Source organism: Jatropha curcas, chromosome 5 (assembly GCF_041381405.1).
Source record: "Jatropha curcas cultivar XTBG-Jc1 chromosome 5, XTBG_Jcur_1.0, whole genome shotgun sequence".
NCBI classification, from domain to species: Eukaryota; Viridiplantae; Streptophyta; class Magnoliopsida; order Malpighiales; family Euphorbiaceae; genus Jatropha; species Jatropha curcas.
In genome coordinates this window covers 126,250-139,822 of record NC_143155.1, presented here as the reverse complement: position 1 = coordinate 139,822, position 13,573 = coordinate 126,250, and the positions used below count along the sequence as shown (strand labels likewise).

Here is a 13,573-nt window from a genome sequence, read left to right as displayed (position 1 = left end):
CTTCTGTAAGTCAAGGAAGTTTGTTCACCAAACCTACCTAAAGCAAGGTAGTTCCCCTACTTCTTGACTTCAACAAAGTACAACAAAATCTAAATGACTTTAACAAAATACCTCCAAAAACTATCAATAACACGTGCATCATTTTCTTCAATGGAGCTGTAGCTGTAACTTTAACACTCCTCCTTGATGCAAGAGTTGAGACAAACACCAAGTCTATTCCTAAGAAATTCAAATCTTGGTTTTTGCAATGCCTTGGTGAAAATATCTGTTGTTTGGTCTTCAGAACTGCAATGAACAATCTGAATTTTATTTTCCTTTTCAGCTTCACGAATTGCATGGTACTTGATTTTTGTATGCTTGGTTTTTCTATGGAAGATTGGATTCTTAACCATACTAAAAGCTGATTTGTTGTCACAAAGTATTTTAGTTGGATTCTCTTGATGAAAATTCATAATCATCTTCAACTCCTACTCCATGGCAGCTCTCCACTCAGGCAATTTTAAGGCTTCATCCACTTGAGTTAGTTCGAGTAAGACAACATTACATCTATTGTAAATTTCTTCTAGGGATCTTGTTCCTCTAATTGCATAATCATCTTCATTTGATTCATTTCATTGTCAACTGGAAGTTCTTGCTCTTGCTGAAAATGATCTTGTTCAAGAACTGATTTAGAATTTTCTGGTTCCATTTTACTCCAATCCCATTCACCTTTCTCTTCGAATTTGACACTCTTGCCGACATACACCTGTTTAGTAACAGGATTCAAAATTCTGTAGGCTTTGGATTCATTATTGTTTTCAACTACAGATGGCAAATCAGCAACTAACTTCTTGGATTGTAGCAATTTTAATGAATTGAGATTGGTGTGACCAAGTCTCTTATGCCACAAATCAGAGTCTTCTTTATGACTCAAGCAAGATTCTTCTTCGAATCTTCTTAAATTTAGAGGAAAGCTTCTCCGTTTCATTTTGACAGCAAATAACTTTGAGCCAGAAGGATCACTTATTTCACAAGGTTTATCTTTAAATAGCAAACTGTAATTCTTATCCAGCAATTGACCCACCGAAAACAAGCTTTGATTTAGTTTCGGTACGTAAAGAACGTCGGAAACACGCTTTGTACCTGAAGGAGTTTGTACAATCACATCTCCTTTGTCTTTGACATCAATAAGCCTACCATCTCCAAATCTGACTTTTGAAGAATAGTTTGTATCCAAGCTATCGAAATTCATCAAGTTTGGTGTCATGTGGTTATTGCAGCCACTATCATCAAGCCATGCTTCTTTAGCTTCAATTGAGACACCACATTTTTCAATTTCATTTGCAGCAAATAGTTGTTCTTCATACTTTTCAGAATTTTCGGTGACTTATGCATGATGGGCTTGTGTTTGTTGATTCTGGTTTGTAGAACAAACTTTCTCGGTGTGACCAAATTGCTTAAACCTTACATTGAGCTCCAGGTCTAAACCAGCAGTAGTTCTCAGTGTGGTTTGATTTTTTGCAATGTGGACAAGGTGGAAATCTGTCCTTCCTCCAATTTTTTCTGATATTCTCTTCATTTTTGGTTTTCTATCAGTTTGCTGGCCTCTTGAACCTCCTTCTTGCATTTTTGTTTTATGAGTCACAATAAGAGCCTTCTTTCCAATGGTTTCTTCTTCCCTATAGGCTTTTCTCTGTTCTACAGCTAGTAGAGCATTTGAAAGCTCATTCAATGATATTTGTAACATGGCCTAAGTATCTTCAAGAGAAGAAATCTTGGCTTCAAATTTTTCAGGGAGAGTCACCATAACTTTCTCCACAATTCTCTTCTCTTCTAACTCTTCTCCCAATAATCGAATTTGGTTTACAATTTTCATAACTCTATCAACATAATCATTCACCTTTTCATTGTCCTTCATTTTCAACATTTCAAATTCTTTTCTTAAATTAAATACCTGCATCTGTCTAGTTTTTTCAAATCCATGATACTCAATTTTTAACTTCTCCCAAGCTTCATGTGCTGTCTCACATGTCATAATCTTGGTGAAGATAGGATCTGCAACAGCTGCATAGATATAAGACAGAGTTTTTGGAGCCTTAGCAACCTCTTCTTCATGTTGTCTAATCTGCTGAAGGGTTGGATTTTGGTTAAGAGGTGAAGGTACTCTGTTTTCCTCCTCATACTGCCATAATCCAAGCCCCTTGAAATAAGCTCTCATCTTCATAGCCCAAAAATGGTAGTTTTCCCTATTAAAATGAGGTGGTGAAAGATACATGCTGCTGGAAGCCATTTGAGGAAAAGCAAATAAACAGAAAATTTCACAAATTCTGGTTTATTTGGTAGCTTTCTCTATGATTTTCACTCAAACACACACACAGCCCTTCGAGATCAAGATTGCTCTGATACCACTTGTTGGTTTAGAAGAGCAAAAAAATAAGAAAGAGAAGGAAAAATCTGCAGAGAAGGAAAAATCTACAGATTTTGTAAGTGTGGAGAAATAAATATTCACATCTCATTAATTCCATTACAGCATAATGTAAATATTTATACTAAACTTATTCTAAAGTTTATTCACCAAACATCTATAAGTTAAGGAAGTTTGTTCACCAAACCTACCTAAAAGCAAGGTAATTCACCTACTTCTTGACTTCAACAAAATACAACAAAATCTAAATGACTTTAACAAAATACCTCCAAAAACTATCACCAACACTTGCATCAATTTCTTCAATGGAGCTGTAGCTGTAACTTTAACACTCCACTCCAAAAACCTTCAGTTATGTTAAGAATTTTTATGGGATCACCGCCTAAAATACTTGCAAATATATGCTCCCACCTACCTGCGAGACCACCTCCCTTCTCTGTGGGAATCATGGCTTACTACTTTCCTTTCATGCGCATAACTGATATGGCAGGATGTGAAACTATCGAAGAAAACAAAAACATCAGAGGACAAATATTCATGAGTATGATATGTCTGAGAATGGATGATTCTGATGATTATGAACTTGCTTGTTATATTATTACTTGTAAAGAATGTTTTGTTTGTTTTATTTATTATAGTAATTAAAATCAAGCTAAATTTATTTTTCATTTTTGAACTGATTTCATTTTCTTGACAAGTAACAAAAGGTGCTTTGCTTTGCTTTGCATGTAAAAGGAAAATTAATTTCTTCTTTATTAATGTGAGTATAATTTATATGGAAGTTTCTTTTTTTAACTTTTTTTTTTTTCTTGGCTCCAAGAAACATAGTACGGCCATGCATTTTACATTTCTTGCCTTATAAAGACAGACCACGATCAAGTACTTTCTTCCTTAAGCTGGCCAACTTCCTATCTTGAACATCTTGTTCTTTAATTAGCATATTTGATTTTTCTGGAGGGTTAGGGGCTTTTAGCACAAAAGAAAAAAGGGGTTTAGGGAGAAAGGATAGATTTGAACAAATCAGAGACGCAGAAGAGGACAAAATTCTAAAATTAAGTTTGCACTTTGATGGAATAGTTGTGACAAAATCTGCTATTTACAAAGATACCGAAAACGATTTGCCTAAGGAGTAAGTGTTCCTCATTATCTCTGATAGTTATTACATGCTTTTTTTAAAAAAAATGGAATATGTTCCTTGGACCTTGATTGTTCAATCAATGGCTATAACTCGTCTGGATTTTCAAGGTGTGAATCTGCATCAAACATAAATCACTTTTAGTCGTTGAACTATCTTTCTATTTTTTCTATATAAACATAAATATAACTTGTCCTTTCTTATGTTTTTAATTTCTCATCTTTGGTCGTATTCAGGCTTGTTTTTTCTTTTCTTTTCATGGCTGCAAATATTAGAGGTTATCATTGTTCTTGTTTTAAATCCCTTTTTTTTTTTTTTTTCCTTATTCTTAAACAATCAACAGAGTTATAAATGACAAAAACAGTAAAAAAAAAAAGAAAAGAAAGAAAGAAAAAGAAAATACTGACATGAATGGACCCTGAAAGGCAAGTTACGAGTTATGCTTACCTGACCTTCCAAAGCAAATATTCTATTATATGGTGTGAGGTTGATGTTATGTCGAGTAATTTAGAATAAATAAATAAATAATCCCTTCGTTCATATAAGATATAAGTTGTTTTAAAATGATTGTTTTGTCCGAGATATAATACGTTTTGAGTATTATATAAAGTAATAAATGACATTTTTTCAATTATATCCTTATTTTTATTATATACAAGAACAACCTTTGATTTTGATATAAAAAGATAATTTTACTATAATTTAAGGAAATTAATTATTTTTTTAATCCATGCATAAAAACGTTAAGAACAGATTATTAAATAAAAGGAGGGATGACTTGCAGAATAGGAACAAGGAACTTTCAAGTTAGGTGTATGCAGGTGGGGCCTTCAATTATTCTGCATTTGGTCACACATAGACCTTCATCTTGAAGAACTTTGAAGAGAAATATATTCATATAGAAAATGACAATTTCTGAAATGAATAATTCTTTTCTAATCCCTTTTGAAAGAACAGCTTGCATTGCTTTCTGCTCCATATCTTCTCCTTCCTTTGCCCAACATTATGTGTAAACTGAGGGATTTGGTTCTTCTTCATCCTCCTTTGTTTTAATTTTTTTTTTTTTAATCTATTGCTTTATTCCTGAATGTATTAATTTCTATATGCTGTGGGGTATTAGAGAGTATATTAATTTTCCTATTCAAAAAGAAGAATATGTTCATTAATTTATGGAGATGCCCAGCTGGGCTTGCTATTGCATGCAAGTCAATCAAAGTCAGCCAAAATAGAAAAAGATCAAAATATCTGAACTCTCTTTCTCTTTTTCTATTTCTTTTACTTTTATGGTCTTCCTTTTTAATTAGTCATAAAAATATCAAATACACAGTTTGGTCTTCTCCTATAATTAAGAAAGAACATGTGTTTTATATAGTCAATAACATGTGACACACTTGATGAATAACAACAACTAACTTTATGCATTAGGCTGGTATGAAAGATAATTAATTATTACCAAAGGATGAAATTGAAGTTATGTTTTTGTTTTTTTCATTTGTATTTAGATTTATATTTAAGGTAATCCTAAGGTTGTGTTATGGGAATTGGAGTCAATTAAGTTTTTTTTTTTGTCCTTTCTTGTAATTAAATGGGTGGGAAGAACATGTCCATCAACATGAATTTTTTCTTATTCATAATTGAAAACCCTTTTTGTTTTTTGCTCCATGGATAGTTACCATCAAAGAATTTAGAGTAGCATCTGAAAATGCAACCAATCAATCACTTTTACTAACATCTGTATATGCAATTTCTACGATTAGAAGCCAATCTGTCTTCATTAGGTGGTGTCTTTCCTTTTCTTTTCTTTCTTTTTCTACTTTTTTTTTCTCCTCTGCTTCTAAAGGTACAGATTTGAGATTCCACATGATTTATAATTCAGCGTTTAGAAACTTCTCATCTGAAAAACTACGGTGACACCCAAAAGATTCCCATTATCACTACAAGAAATAAAAGAAACCGTAAAAACCAAATGTGAAAGAGCTGATATATATTGATGATTCTGTTGACTGTCAATGGTGCATACACTTAGTTCATCGTTCTTATATTCATATATAACCATCATTGCATCAACTTTGGACGCACATACATAAAAACCAGAAGGAGGGTGATTTGCTGAGGAACATCTTAGATATAAACAGAAAGTTAGACCTACATATTTGCCAACTCCAAAAAGCATACAGAAGAACTTAGAAAAGTATGTAAAAGATTTGAACATCAAAACTAGTACAACTAATTAAAGAGGCAACATTTACATTTCTTGATCTTTGCATTTTAGCAGGACAAAGATGAGAATGTGCTTTAGTGGGAGTTTTAGAATGATGGAGACAGGGCCACCATCAGATGTGAAGAAAGCATTCCTCAAGTATACAGAAGGCAATGCATACATGACAGCAGAGCAGCTTCAGCGGTTCTTGGTTGAAGTTCAGGGTGATGTTGGTGCTTCAGTCGCCGAGGCAGAGCTCATAGTAGATCAGGTTTTGCAGAAGAGACATCATATTACTAGGTGTATGAGAAGCTGTCTCACTCTTGATGACTTCCACCATTTCCTTTTCTCAACAGATCTCAACCCACCTATTGCTAATCAGGTCTGGATATTCACATCTTCTCCTAGTGTTTGGAGTTTGGACATCACTTTATTGTTTCTGTACCTTAGTGCTGATGTTCTTCTTCTTTCTTTTTTTTAACCCCATTTACATTCAGGTTGAGCAAGATATGACAGCACCTTTGTCCCATTATTTCATATACACTGGCCACAATTCATATTTGACAGGCAACCAACTAATTAGTGATTGCAGTGATGTTCCTATTGAAAAGGCACTAAAGAGAGGTGTGAGAGCAGTAGAACTTGATGTGTGGCCGAATTCGGCAAAAGATGATGTACTTGTTCTTCACGGATGGTACGCAATATTAGTTCTTCTCGGGTGAAGTGTTTTTTTTTTTTTTTTTTTTTCCCGTTGCTGAATTTTGTTGCAACTTGTAAATGTAGGACCTTTACAACTCCTGTGAAGCTAATTAAGTGCTTGAAATCCATTAGGGAGCATGCCTTCTCTGCATCTCCATACCCTGTGATAATAACTCTTGAAGACCACCTTACTGAGAATCTTCAAGCTAAAGCTGCTCAGGTACTAATTAATTAATTTCTATGAATATTGAAATCAATGTTTTAATCTAGAATTACAGACTAATTATCACGAATCGTCTGTTCTGGTAGATGATTGCTGAGACCTTTGGAGATATGCTGTTTTATCCTGAAACTGAATGCTTGAAAGAATTCCCTTCACCAGAGGAACTGAAATATAGGATCATAATATCTACAAAACTTCCAAAAGAGAAAGGGGGGCATGAAGTTAAAAGTATGAAGGAAAAGGGAGTAAATTCGTCGAAAGAAAAAGATTTGAATGAACATATATGGGCAGAGGACCTATCAGAACTTTCAGCTCATTCTGAAGATGATGGAACGGTGTGTTGCAACTCTTTGATTTATTTAGTTTATCGAAAGTCTACTTTTTAAATATATGGTTCAACTTTTTGATTGATTGGCCTCTTTCAGAGCAGTGGAAATACGAGCGAACAGAATCAGAATGAACAGGAGCTACGCCCTCGAGAAGCACCTGCATACAAGCGTCTAATTTCCATTAATGCTCGAAAGCCTAAGGGCGGGTTAAAAGAGGCACTAAAGGTTGAATTTGATAATGTTAGACGAGTTAGCTTGAAAGAGCAAAAGTTTGAAAAGGTTATTGCAACCCATGGGACAGATGTTGTAAGGTATTTATATATGCATCAAACATTAACCAACTGACCATTACTGCTTTTTCAAGTACTATTTATGATCTTCTAGACCAAGTTAATCCAATGCAAGCACCATTATCTTCAGGTTTACTCAGAAGAACATTTTGAGGATATATCCTAAAGGTATTCGGATCGACTCCTCAAACTACAAGCCGATGAATGGTTGGTTGCACGGAGCTCAAATGGTTGCACTGAACATGCAGGTTTTGACTTCAGGACCTGTTCCTTGTTTAATTTCCTGTCACAGTAATTTCTAAGTTCTCAGACAGAAATAACAAGCTTTCTGTTAATGATAAATAGGGATATGGTAAGTCTCTTTGGTTGATGCATGGGATGTTCAGATCGAATGGAGGGTGTGGCTATGTCAAAAAGCCTGATTTTCTGATGACGATGGGTCCAGAAAATCAGGTATTTGATCCTAAAGCGAAGTTGCCAGTGAAAAAAACTTTAAAGGTGAGTATTAGTTTTAGTGTTTAGCTTAAAATTAGCCTTTTTGTAGTGTGCTCTTACTATGCCTTTTTGATGCAGGTTAAAGTTTATATGGGAGATGGATGGTATTTAGACTTTAAGAGAGCACAGTTTGCTTTATTTTCCTCACCAGATTTTTATACCAGAGTGAGTTGGTGATTGTCTATATCTAGTTTCCAAAATTCTTATGGCCTTGGGCTGTTTGGTATTTAATGAAGGTTTCCTGGTGAATACGTTAGGTTGGCATAGCAGGAGCGCCACCTGACAAGACAATGAAGAAAACAAAGAAAAGCGAGAACAATTGGATGCCCATTTGGAACGAAGAGTTTATATTTCCATTAACTGTTCCAGAATTGGCATTGCTTCGTGTTGAAGTTCATGACCGTATAATGCCTGAGAAGGATGATTTTGCAGGTCAAACCTGTTTGCCTGTGTCTCAATTGAGGCCAGGTATTCATGCAGTCCCACTCTTTGATCGCAAGGGAAATAAATTCAGTTCAATAAGACTTCTTATGTGCTTTGAGTTTCTGTAGAAATTCCCAAGATTGTTTTGACATATACACGGTAATCCATTTTTTTTAAGGTTAGGCAGTATATATAGATAGATGATAATTCAGATCAGGTACATGCTTTTGTGGATTCAATTGGCAAAACTGCTATCAGCACTTGTTCACTTGAAGATCAAATGGAACACATTTTGCAAGTTTGTAACTGTTGGAATTTCTGGACAATGGACTCATAGGCTTCATTACATGCTTGAGCCTTTAACTAGACTTTTGTACGATGTGTATCAATAGGCTTGATCTTATATTTTATCTCTTTGTCAACGTGGGACTTTTGTCCCTTACATTGTCCAACAGTAACCTATAATCATGTTCAAAGCCAGAAAATATTTTGTTGGAAATGTGAGGGGCAAATGTCCTACGTTGAAAAAATAAAGAAATAATAAACCCACCAACTTACAAGGCCCATGTGATTCAAATTCAACATAATGACGCAAGTCCGACGCTCCATAATAAAAGTCCAAGTTCAAGTTCAAGCCTATGGTCACTCAAGGTCCACCGAATTGTTACCTAAAGAAACAGTCAGAAATCCAAAATAGTTTTATCCTGTCACAAAAAACTGTCTAGCCCACCCATAAACAAGCCAGAATGGTTTGTACTTTGTAGTTACAGTAATGAACGGCAAAAACAACATAATATAAAAAGTTAAAACATCGATTCCCCTTATTATATGTAATCAAAGTTTCCTGAGTTGTATAAAATGAACACCTGTAATATGCACCGTGTTTACTTTAAACTAATGATAGTTGAAGAGAGTAAACATACATTGGAAATGAGGATCTATCTAAATTCAGGCATGAAAGAAAATGAAAACTAGGTTTTTCCTATCCTCTGAGAAAGACGGTCTTCCGACTATTTAACGTGAGGAGGATAAGATAAGAAGAGTATGCCAAATTATTCTCTTGTGATTGAAGACTGCTTTCTCGTTGTACAACTTGACTGACGCGAATTTTGCAGTCTAGTCTATATATATATGCTTCGAAAAGGAAGAGTGAGAGGTATGTTAGTACAGCAGCAACCTGTGAGCTAAAGGAAAAGTATAAATAACAACATTTATTATTTTATGACTTTACAAGGTAACCATGCACTCCTTTGCCCCCACCACCCTTTTCTTTAAGCCAATTGCAAGAAATCTCTTTCCTTTTTATCAAGAAAAAGGTTCAAAGCAAGAGTCCGCTTCTCTTATTCCTTCAAAAGATAAGCAATATCAAGAACTAGATTTAGAAGAAATACAGATTCTCACTTTGGATAGACGTCATTTTTGAGAATATATAAACATTTTTAAGTTCATTCTCTCTTTCTTTCTGCATTTAAAAAAAAAAGATTAACATAGGGAAACATAAACAAATATCATCAGCATTTCATTTCTTTATTACAGCAGATGTCCAGGGAGTCTTTCAGAGTCTGCTTCTGTTTTAGGAGAATATTCAAGCTAAGGTTGCTAGAACCTCCAAGAGATGTCAAAATTCTCTTCAACAAATACTCGCAAAATGGGAACATGGGCCTTGAAGACCTGCAAAGGTTTCTGATTGAGGTTCAAGGAGAAGATAATGCCACAAAAGAAGATGCTCAAGCCATCTTCAACAGCCTCAAGCATCTCAACATCTTCCAAAGAAGGGGCCTCCATCTCGAAGCCTTCTTTCGATATCTTATGAGCGACATTAATGGCGCTCTCTCTCCATCTCGAGGGGTAGCTATTCTCGTATTTGTTTTTCCTTGTCTTTTTGGTGATTTTAATCTTCCATCCTAATAGTATAAGTGAAGACTAAATGTGTTTGAATGCAGGTTCACCATGACATGAATGCTCCGTTGGCTCATTATTTCATGTTCACAGGCCATAACTCGTACTTGACCGGAAATCAACTCAGCAGTGACAGTAGTGTTCAACCCATTATAGATGCTCTACGAAGAGGTGTGAGAGTAATTGAATTAGATTTATGGCCAAATTCCAAGAAAGATGATGTGAAAGTTTGCCATGGAGGGTAAAACTTAATGTTCATTTATTTCAAACCATAAATAATCTTTATCTTGTCTCTTTGTGTGATATATATATATATATTTATTATGTTGATTTTCGAATTTTGTTGGTAAAGCAGAACACTCACTGCTCCAGTGGACCTGATAAAATGTTTATTGGCAATTAAAGACAATGCCTTTCATGCATCTCAATATCCTGTTGTAATAACTTTTGAAGACCATTTAACTCCAAATCTTCAGGCCAAGGTAGCCAAGGTTAGCTTGACCAAAAATTCCTCTCAAAACTATTTAGCATGGTCTTGAGTGTATATTTTTTAGTTTGAGCGAAATCTGTTCTTTTGGGCTGTAGATGGTCTCTAGAACTTTTGGAAGCATGCTGTACTGTCCTGAATCAGATAAAATGGAAGCATTTCCTTCTCCAGAGTCATTGAAGAATAAGGTTATGATATCCACTAAACCACCAAAAGAGTATCTTGAAACTGAAACTAGCAAGGAAAAACAAACTCCAAAAAAGTCAAGAAAATCATCAAAGAGTGAGCAATGGCAGGACGAGCAAGGAACTTCCAAAAGTGAACTTGAAACTAACGATAAGGTATATCTACACAAAAATATGCCCTTGCTTTTAATCTTCCTTGTTAATTGCTTTCTCCTCTTCTGAGAAGCAGGATCGGCTATATGAAGAAGAACACATTCCAGACGAAGATGAGGAGAAGGCGGTTCCTGAATACAGGAACTTAATTGCCATTCATGCAGGGAAAGTAAAAGGTCCAATAGAAAATTGGCTAACCACTGATTCCAACAAAGTTAAACGTCTAAGCTTGAGTGAACAAGAACTTGAAAATGCTGTAAGAACACTTGGAACTGAAATTATCAGGTAAATACAATCATAGTCAGCCTATTATCTCAGTTACATCACTGTTCACTGTAGTAACTCTCAAATATTGGCTACTCTAGGTTCACTCAACGGAATTTGCTTAGAGTATATCCCAAGGGTCTTCGCTTTGATTCATCTAACTACAATCCCTTTGTTGGGTGGACACATGGGGCTCAAATGGTTGCATTTAATATGCAGGTAGTGTACTGCTTTAGGCTTTTTTCCACTATTAAGACATTTGATGAACATCTTTCAACTAGAAAACATTTGATGTTATCTTGTCACTTTTTATACATGTTGTGTGTGTATATGGTTTCTTTACCATTTTCTTTTTATTATTATTTTTTTAACCCTTTACAGGGTTATGGAAAGCACCTTTGGGTTATGCAAGGAATGTTCAGAGCTAATGGTGGCTGTGGTTATGTGAAAAAACCAGATTTCTTGTTGCATGATGGTCCAAACATGGACGTTTTTTATCCTCATGCGCAATTACATGTGAGAGAAATACTGAAGGTGAAAACTTTAGCAGTATTATTTGTGTGTTTTAAACTTCCACGTTTTCATTTCTTTAATACTGATATCATCTCAAAGTACCATCATTCTAACAGGTTAAAGTCTTCATGGGAGAAGGATGGGATTTGGATTTTCGCCGCACGCATTTTGATCTATATTCCCCTCCTGACTTCTTTGTCAAAGTAAGATTTTTAAACAATCAATGACTTCCCAAAACAAATATAAAAATTTGGGAACATAAACATGGAAAAAAATGTGATGTTTGCAGTTAGCAATTGCTGGAGTCCCTGCTGATAAAGCTAAGCGAAAAACAAAAGTAATTGAAGATGACTGGCTACCAGAATGGAACGAGGAGTTTGAGTTTCCATTGACTGTTCCTGAATTGGCTGTGCTTAGGATTGAAGCACTTGAGTATGACACATCAGGACAAAATGACTTTGGAGGCCAAACATCTTTGCCTATATCAGAGTTAAGAACTGGGATTCGAGCAGTTCCATTACACAATCGTAGAGGAGATAAATACAAGTCTGTCAGGCTTCTTATGCAATTTGAATTTGCTTGATCCCAATGTAGGATAATATACTATGCCATCATATGCATATTTAGAACAACTACCTTGATCAAATGTATATATGAGATAAGACAATGACAGGTTAAAGAAAGTGTTTAAAAATAATGAAAGAAAAAGAGACAAACATTTTCTAATTCTACAATATAGCTGTAATAAGTTGTAACCCCCTTTTTCTAATAATTACAAAAGCAATCTGCTGACTGAGGGCTGCCAGTCTGCCCAGATTAATTTAATGATCAATAAGTCAATGCAAGAATGGTTAACAGAGAGTCACCTACTGTCTAGTGCATTAGGTGACCATATAAGAGAGAACATGGAAGATTTTCAAGCCCGAATCATACAATTGATAATGACTTGAACTAACTCATGTAGTGTGGAAAAGACAGCACAGACTCGCATAATAGCCAAAAGAACCTTCTGCAGAAGTGATAGCAAGAAAAGAGCAGGCAAGAACAAAGTAATGCAATTGAAAATTAGTCCTAGTTTGACAGTGAGTTAATGATCGATTGAGAACCTCTCATTCTCTATAGAAAGTATGCTTGTGAAGCAACAGGAGTAGTTGACTGATATATGCCTCACTTCCTTTATTCAGAATTTATTATGAAACAGTTTGAGATATGAATTTATTAAGACAGCTTGAGGCACAAACCTAATATAGATTTGTGAAACAAAGTAATCAAGGAATTAATAATACCTTAATTTGTTTAAAGTCAAATCCACAGAGTTGGGGTTGAAGTTGGCATCTGGGACCCCTACATGTTTTTTCAAGGTTTAGTTATCCCCTTATGATATAAACACACTAACCTTCCTTGCATTAAAATATTTATTTGATATGGTAAAACAAATCACATGTTCACCAAATTCTTTGGAGATTTATATATTGCTTTGGAGAAATCTTACAGCCTGTAACAGAGATAATATGGGATGGAAACATTAAAAGGCAAGGCAAGGTGCCATCTTTTGAAATATCACGTCTTTCCCTTTTGCCAAGAAACTTCAATTCTTTGCTAAACTTCTTTTGGTTCTTGTAATAAAGCCTAAAATTCTTTAGAATGGACCCATGTGCCTCACCCGGTATTGCAGGCATATTATGTAGAAAGAAACCTTAGAAAGTAATAATAAATTCAGGACGTAGGTTTGCTCCCATGTGATTCAGATCCCAATAAATTGTGTGATAATTTTGCTTGAACCATTAATAAATCCTTTTCCTGATTAATCAATAGTTCCTTGAAGTTATCACTTCAAAGGTGTAAAAAAGGGATAAAGTGAACTGTTAAAGAAA

The 13,573-nt window shown here is 34.9% G+C and overlaps 2 protein-coding genes across 4 annotated transcripts; both read left to right on the top strand.

The window, feature by feature from the left end:
- The first annotated feature begins 4,815 nt into the window (after positions 1-4,815).
- Positions 4,816-8,564, top strand: LOC105630267 (phosphoinositide phospholipase C 5). The gene is made up of 10 exons (XM_089721917.1): positions 4,816-5,730; positions 5,815-6,121; positions 6,237-6,433; positions 6,523-6,658; positions 6,748-6,996; positions 7,087-7,301; positions 7,411-7,528; positions 7,626-7,778; positions 7,854-7,940; positions 8,033-8,564. The coding sequence occupies exons 2-10, from the start codon at positions 5,822-5,824 to the stop codon at positions 8,324-8,326; spliced, it is 1,749 nt and encodes a 582-aa protein (XP_089578043.1). The 5' UTR covers positions 4,816-5,730; positions 5,815-5,821; the 3' UTR covers positions 8,327-8,564.
- Positions 8,565-9,536: 972 nt separating this feature from the next.
- On the top strand, positions 9,537-12,534 carry LOC105630259 (phosphoinositide phospholipase C 2). 3 transcript variants are annotated; one of them, XM_089721916.1, is made up of 9 exons: positions 9,537-10,046; positions 10,142-10,338; positions 10,453-10,579; positions 10,683-10,925; positions 10,996-11,207; positions 11,288-11,405; positions 11,568-11,720; positions 11,816-11,902; positions 11,989-12,534. In XM_089721916.1, exons 1-9 carry the CDS (start codon positions 9,738-9,740, stop codon positions 12,280-12,282), a joined length of 1,740 nt encoding a protein of 579 aa, XP_089578042.1. In that variant the 5' UTR covers positions 9,537-9,737; the 3' UTR covers positions 12,283-12,534. The 3 variants fall into 3 exon arrangements, with proteins under 3 accessions (XP_089578042.1, XP_089578040.1, XP_089578041.1); XM_089721914.1 differs by having other exon boundaries at positions 9,538-10,046; positions 10,453-10,588; XM_089721915.1 differs by having other exon boundaries at positions 9,540-10,046; positions 10,453-10,588; positions 10,999-11,207.
- The last annotated feature ends 1,039 nt before the right edge of the window (positions 12,535-13,573 follow it).

Bases quoted from the DNA above. Each gene is read 5' to 3' on its own strand.
- LOC105630267 (XM_089721917.1), top strand. From the start codon at position 5,822: ATGAGAATGTGCTTTAGTGGGAGTTTTAGAATGATGGAGACAGGGCCA. The intron at 6,997-7,086 runs GTGTGTTGCAAC...GGCCTCTTTCAG, and splicing joins ATTCTGAAGATGATGGAACG to AGCAGTGGAAATACGAGCGA. The intron at 7,302-7,410 runs GTATTTATATAT...CATTATCTTCAG, and splicing joins CATGGGACAGATGTTGTAAG to GTTTACTCAGAAGAACATTT.
- LOC105630259 (XM_089721914.1), top strand. From the start codon at position 9,738: ATGTCCAGGGAGTCTTTCAGAGTCTGCTTCTGTTTTAGGAGAATATTC. The intron at 11,406-11,567 runs GTAGTGTACTGC...AACCCTTTACAG, and splicing joins TGGTTGCATTTAATATGCAG to GGTTATGGAAAGCACCTTTG. The intron at 11,721-11,815 runs GTGAAAACTTTA...TCATTCTAACAG, and splicing joins ATGTGAGAGAAATACTGAAG to GTTAAAGTCTTCATGGGAGA.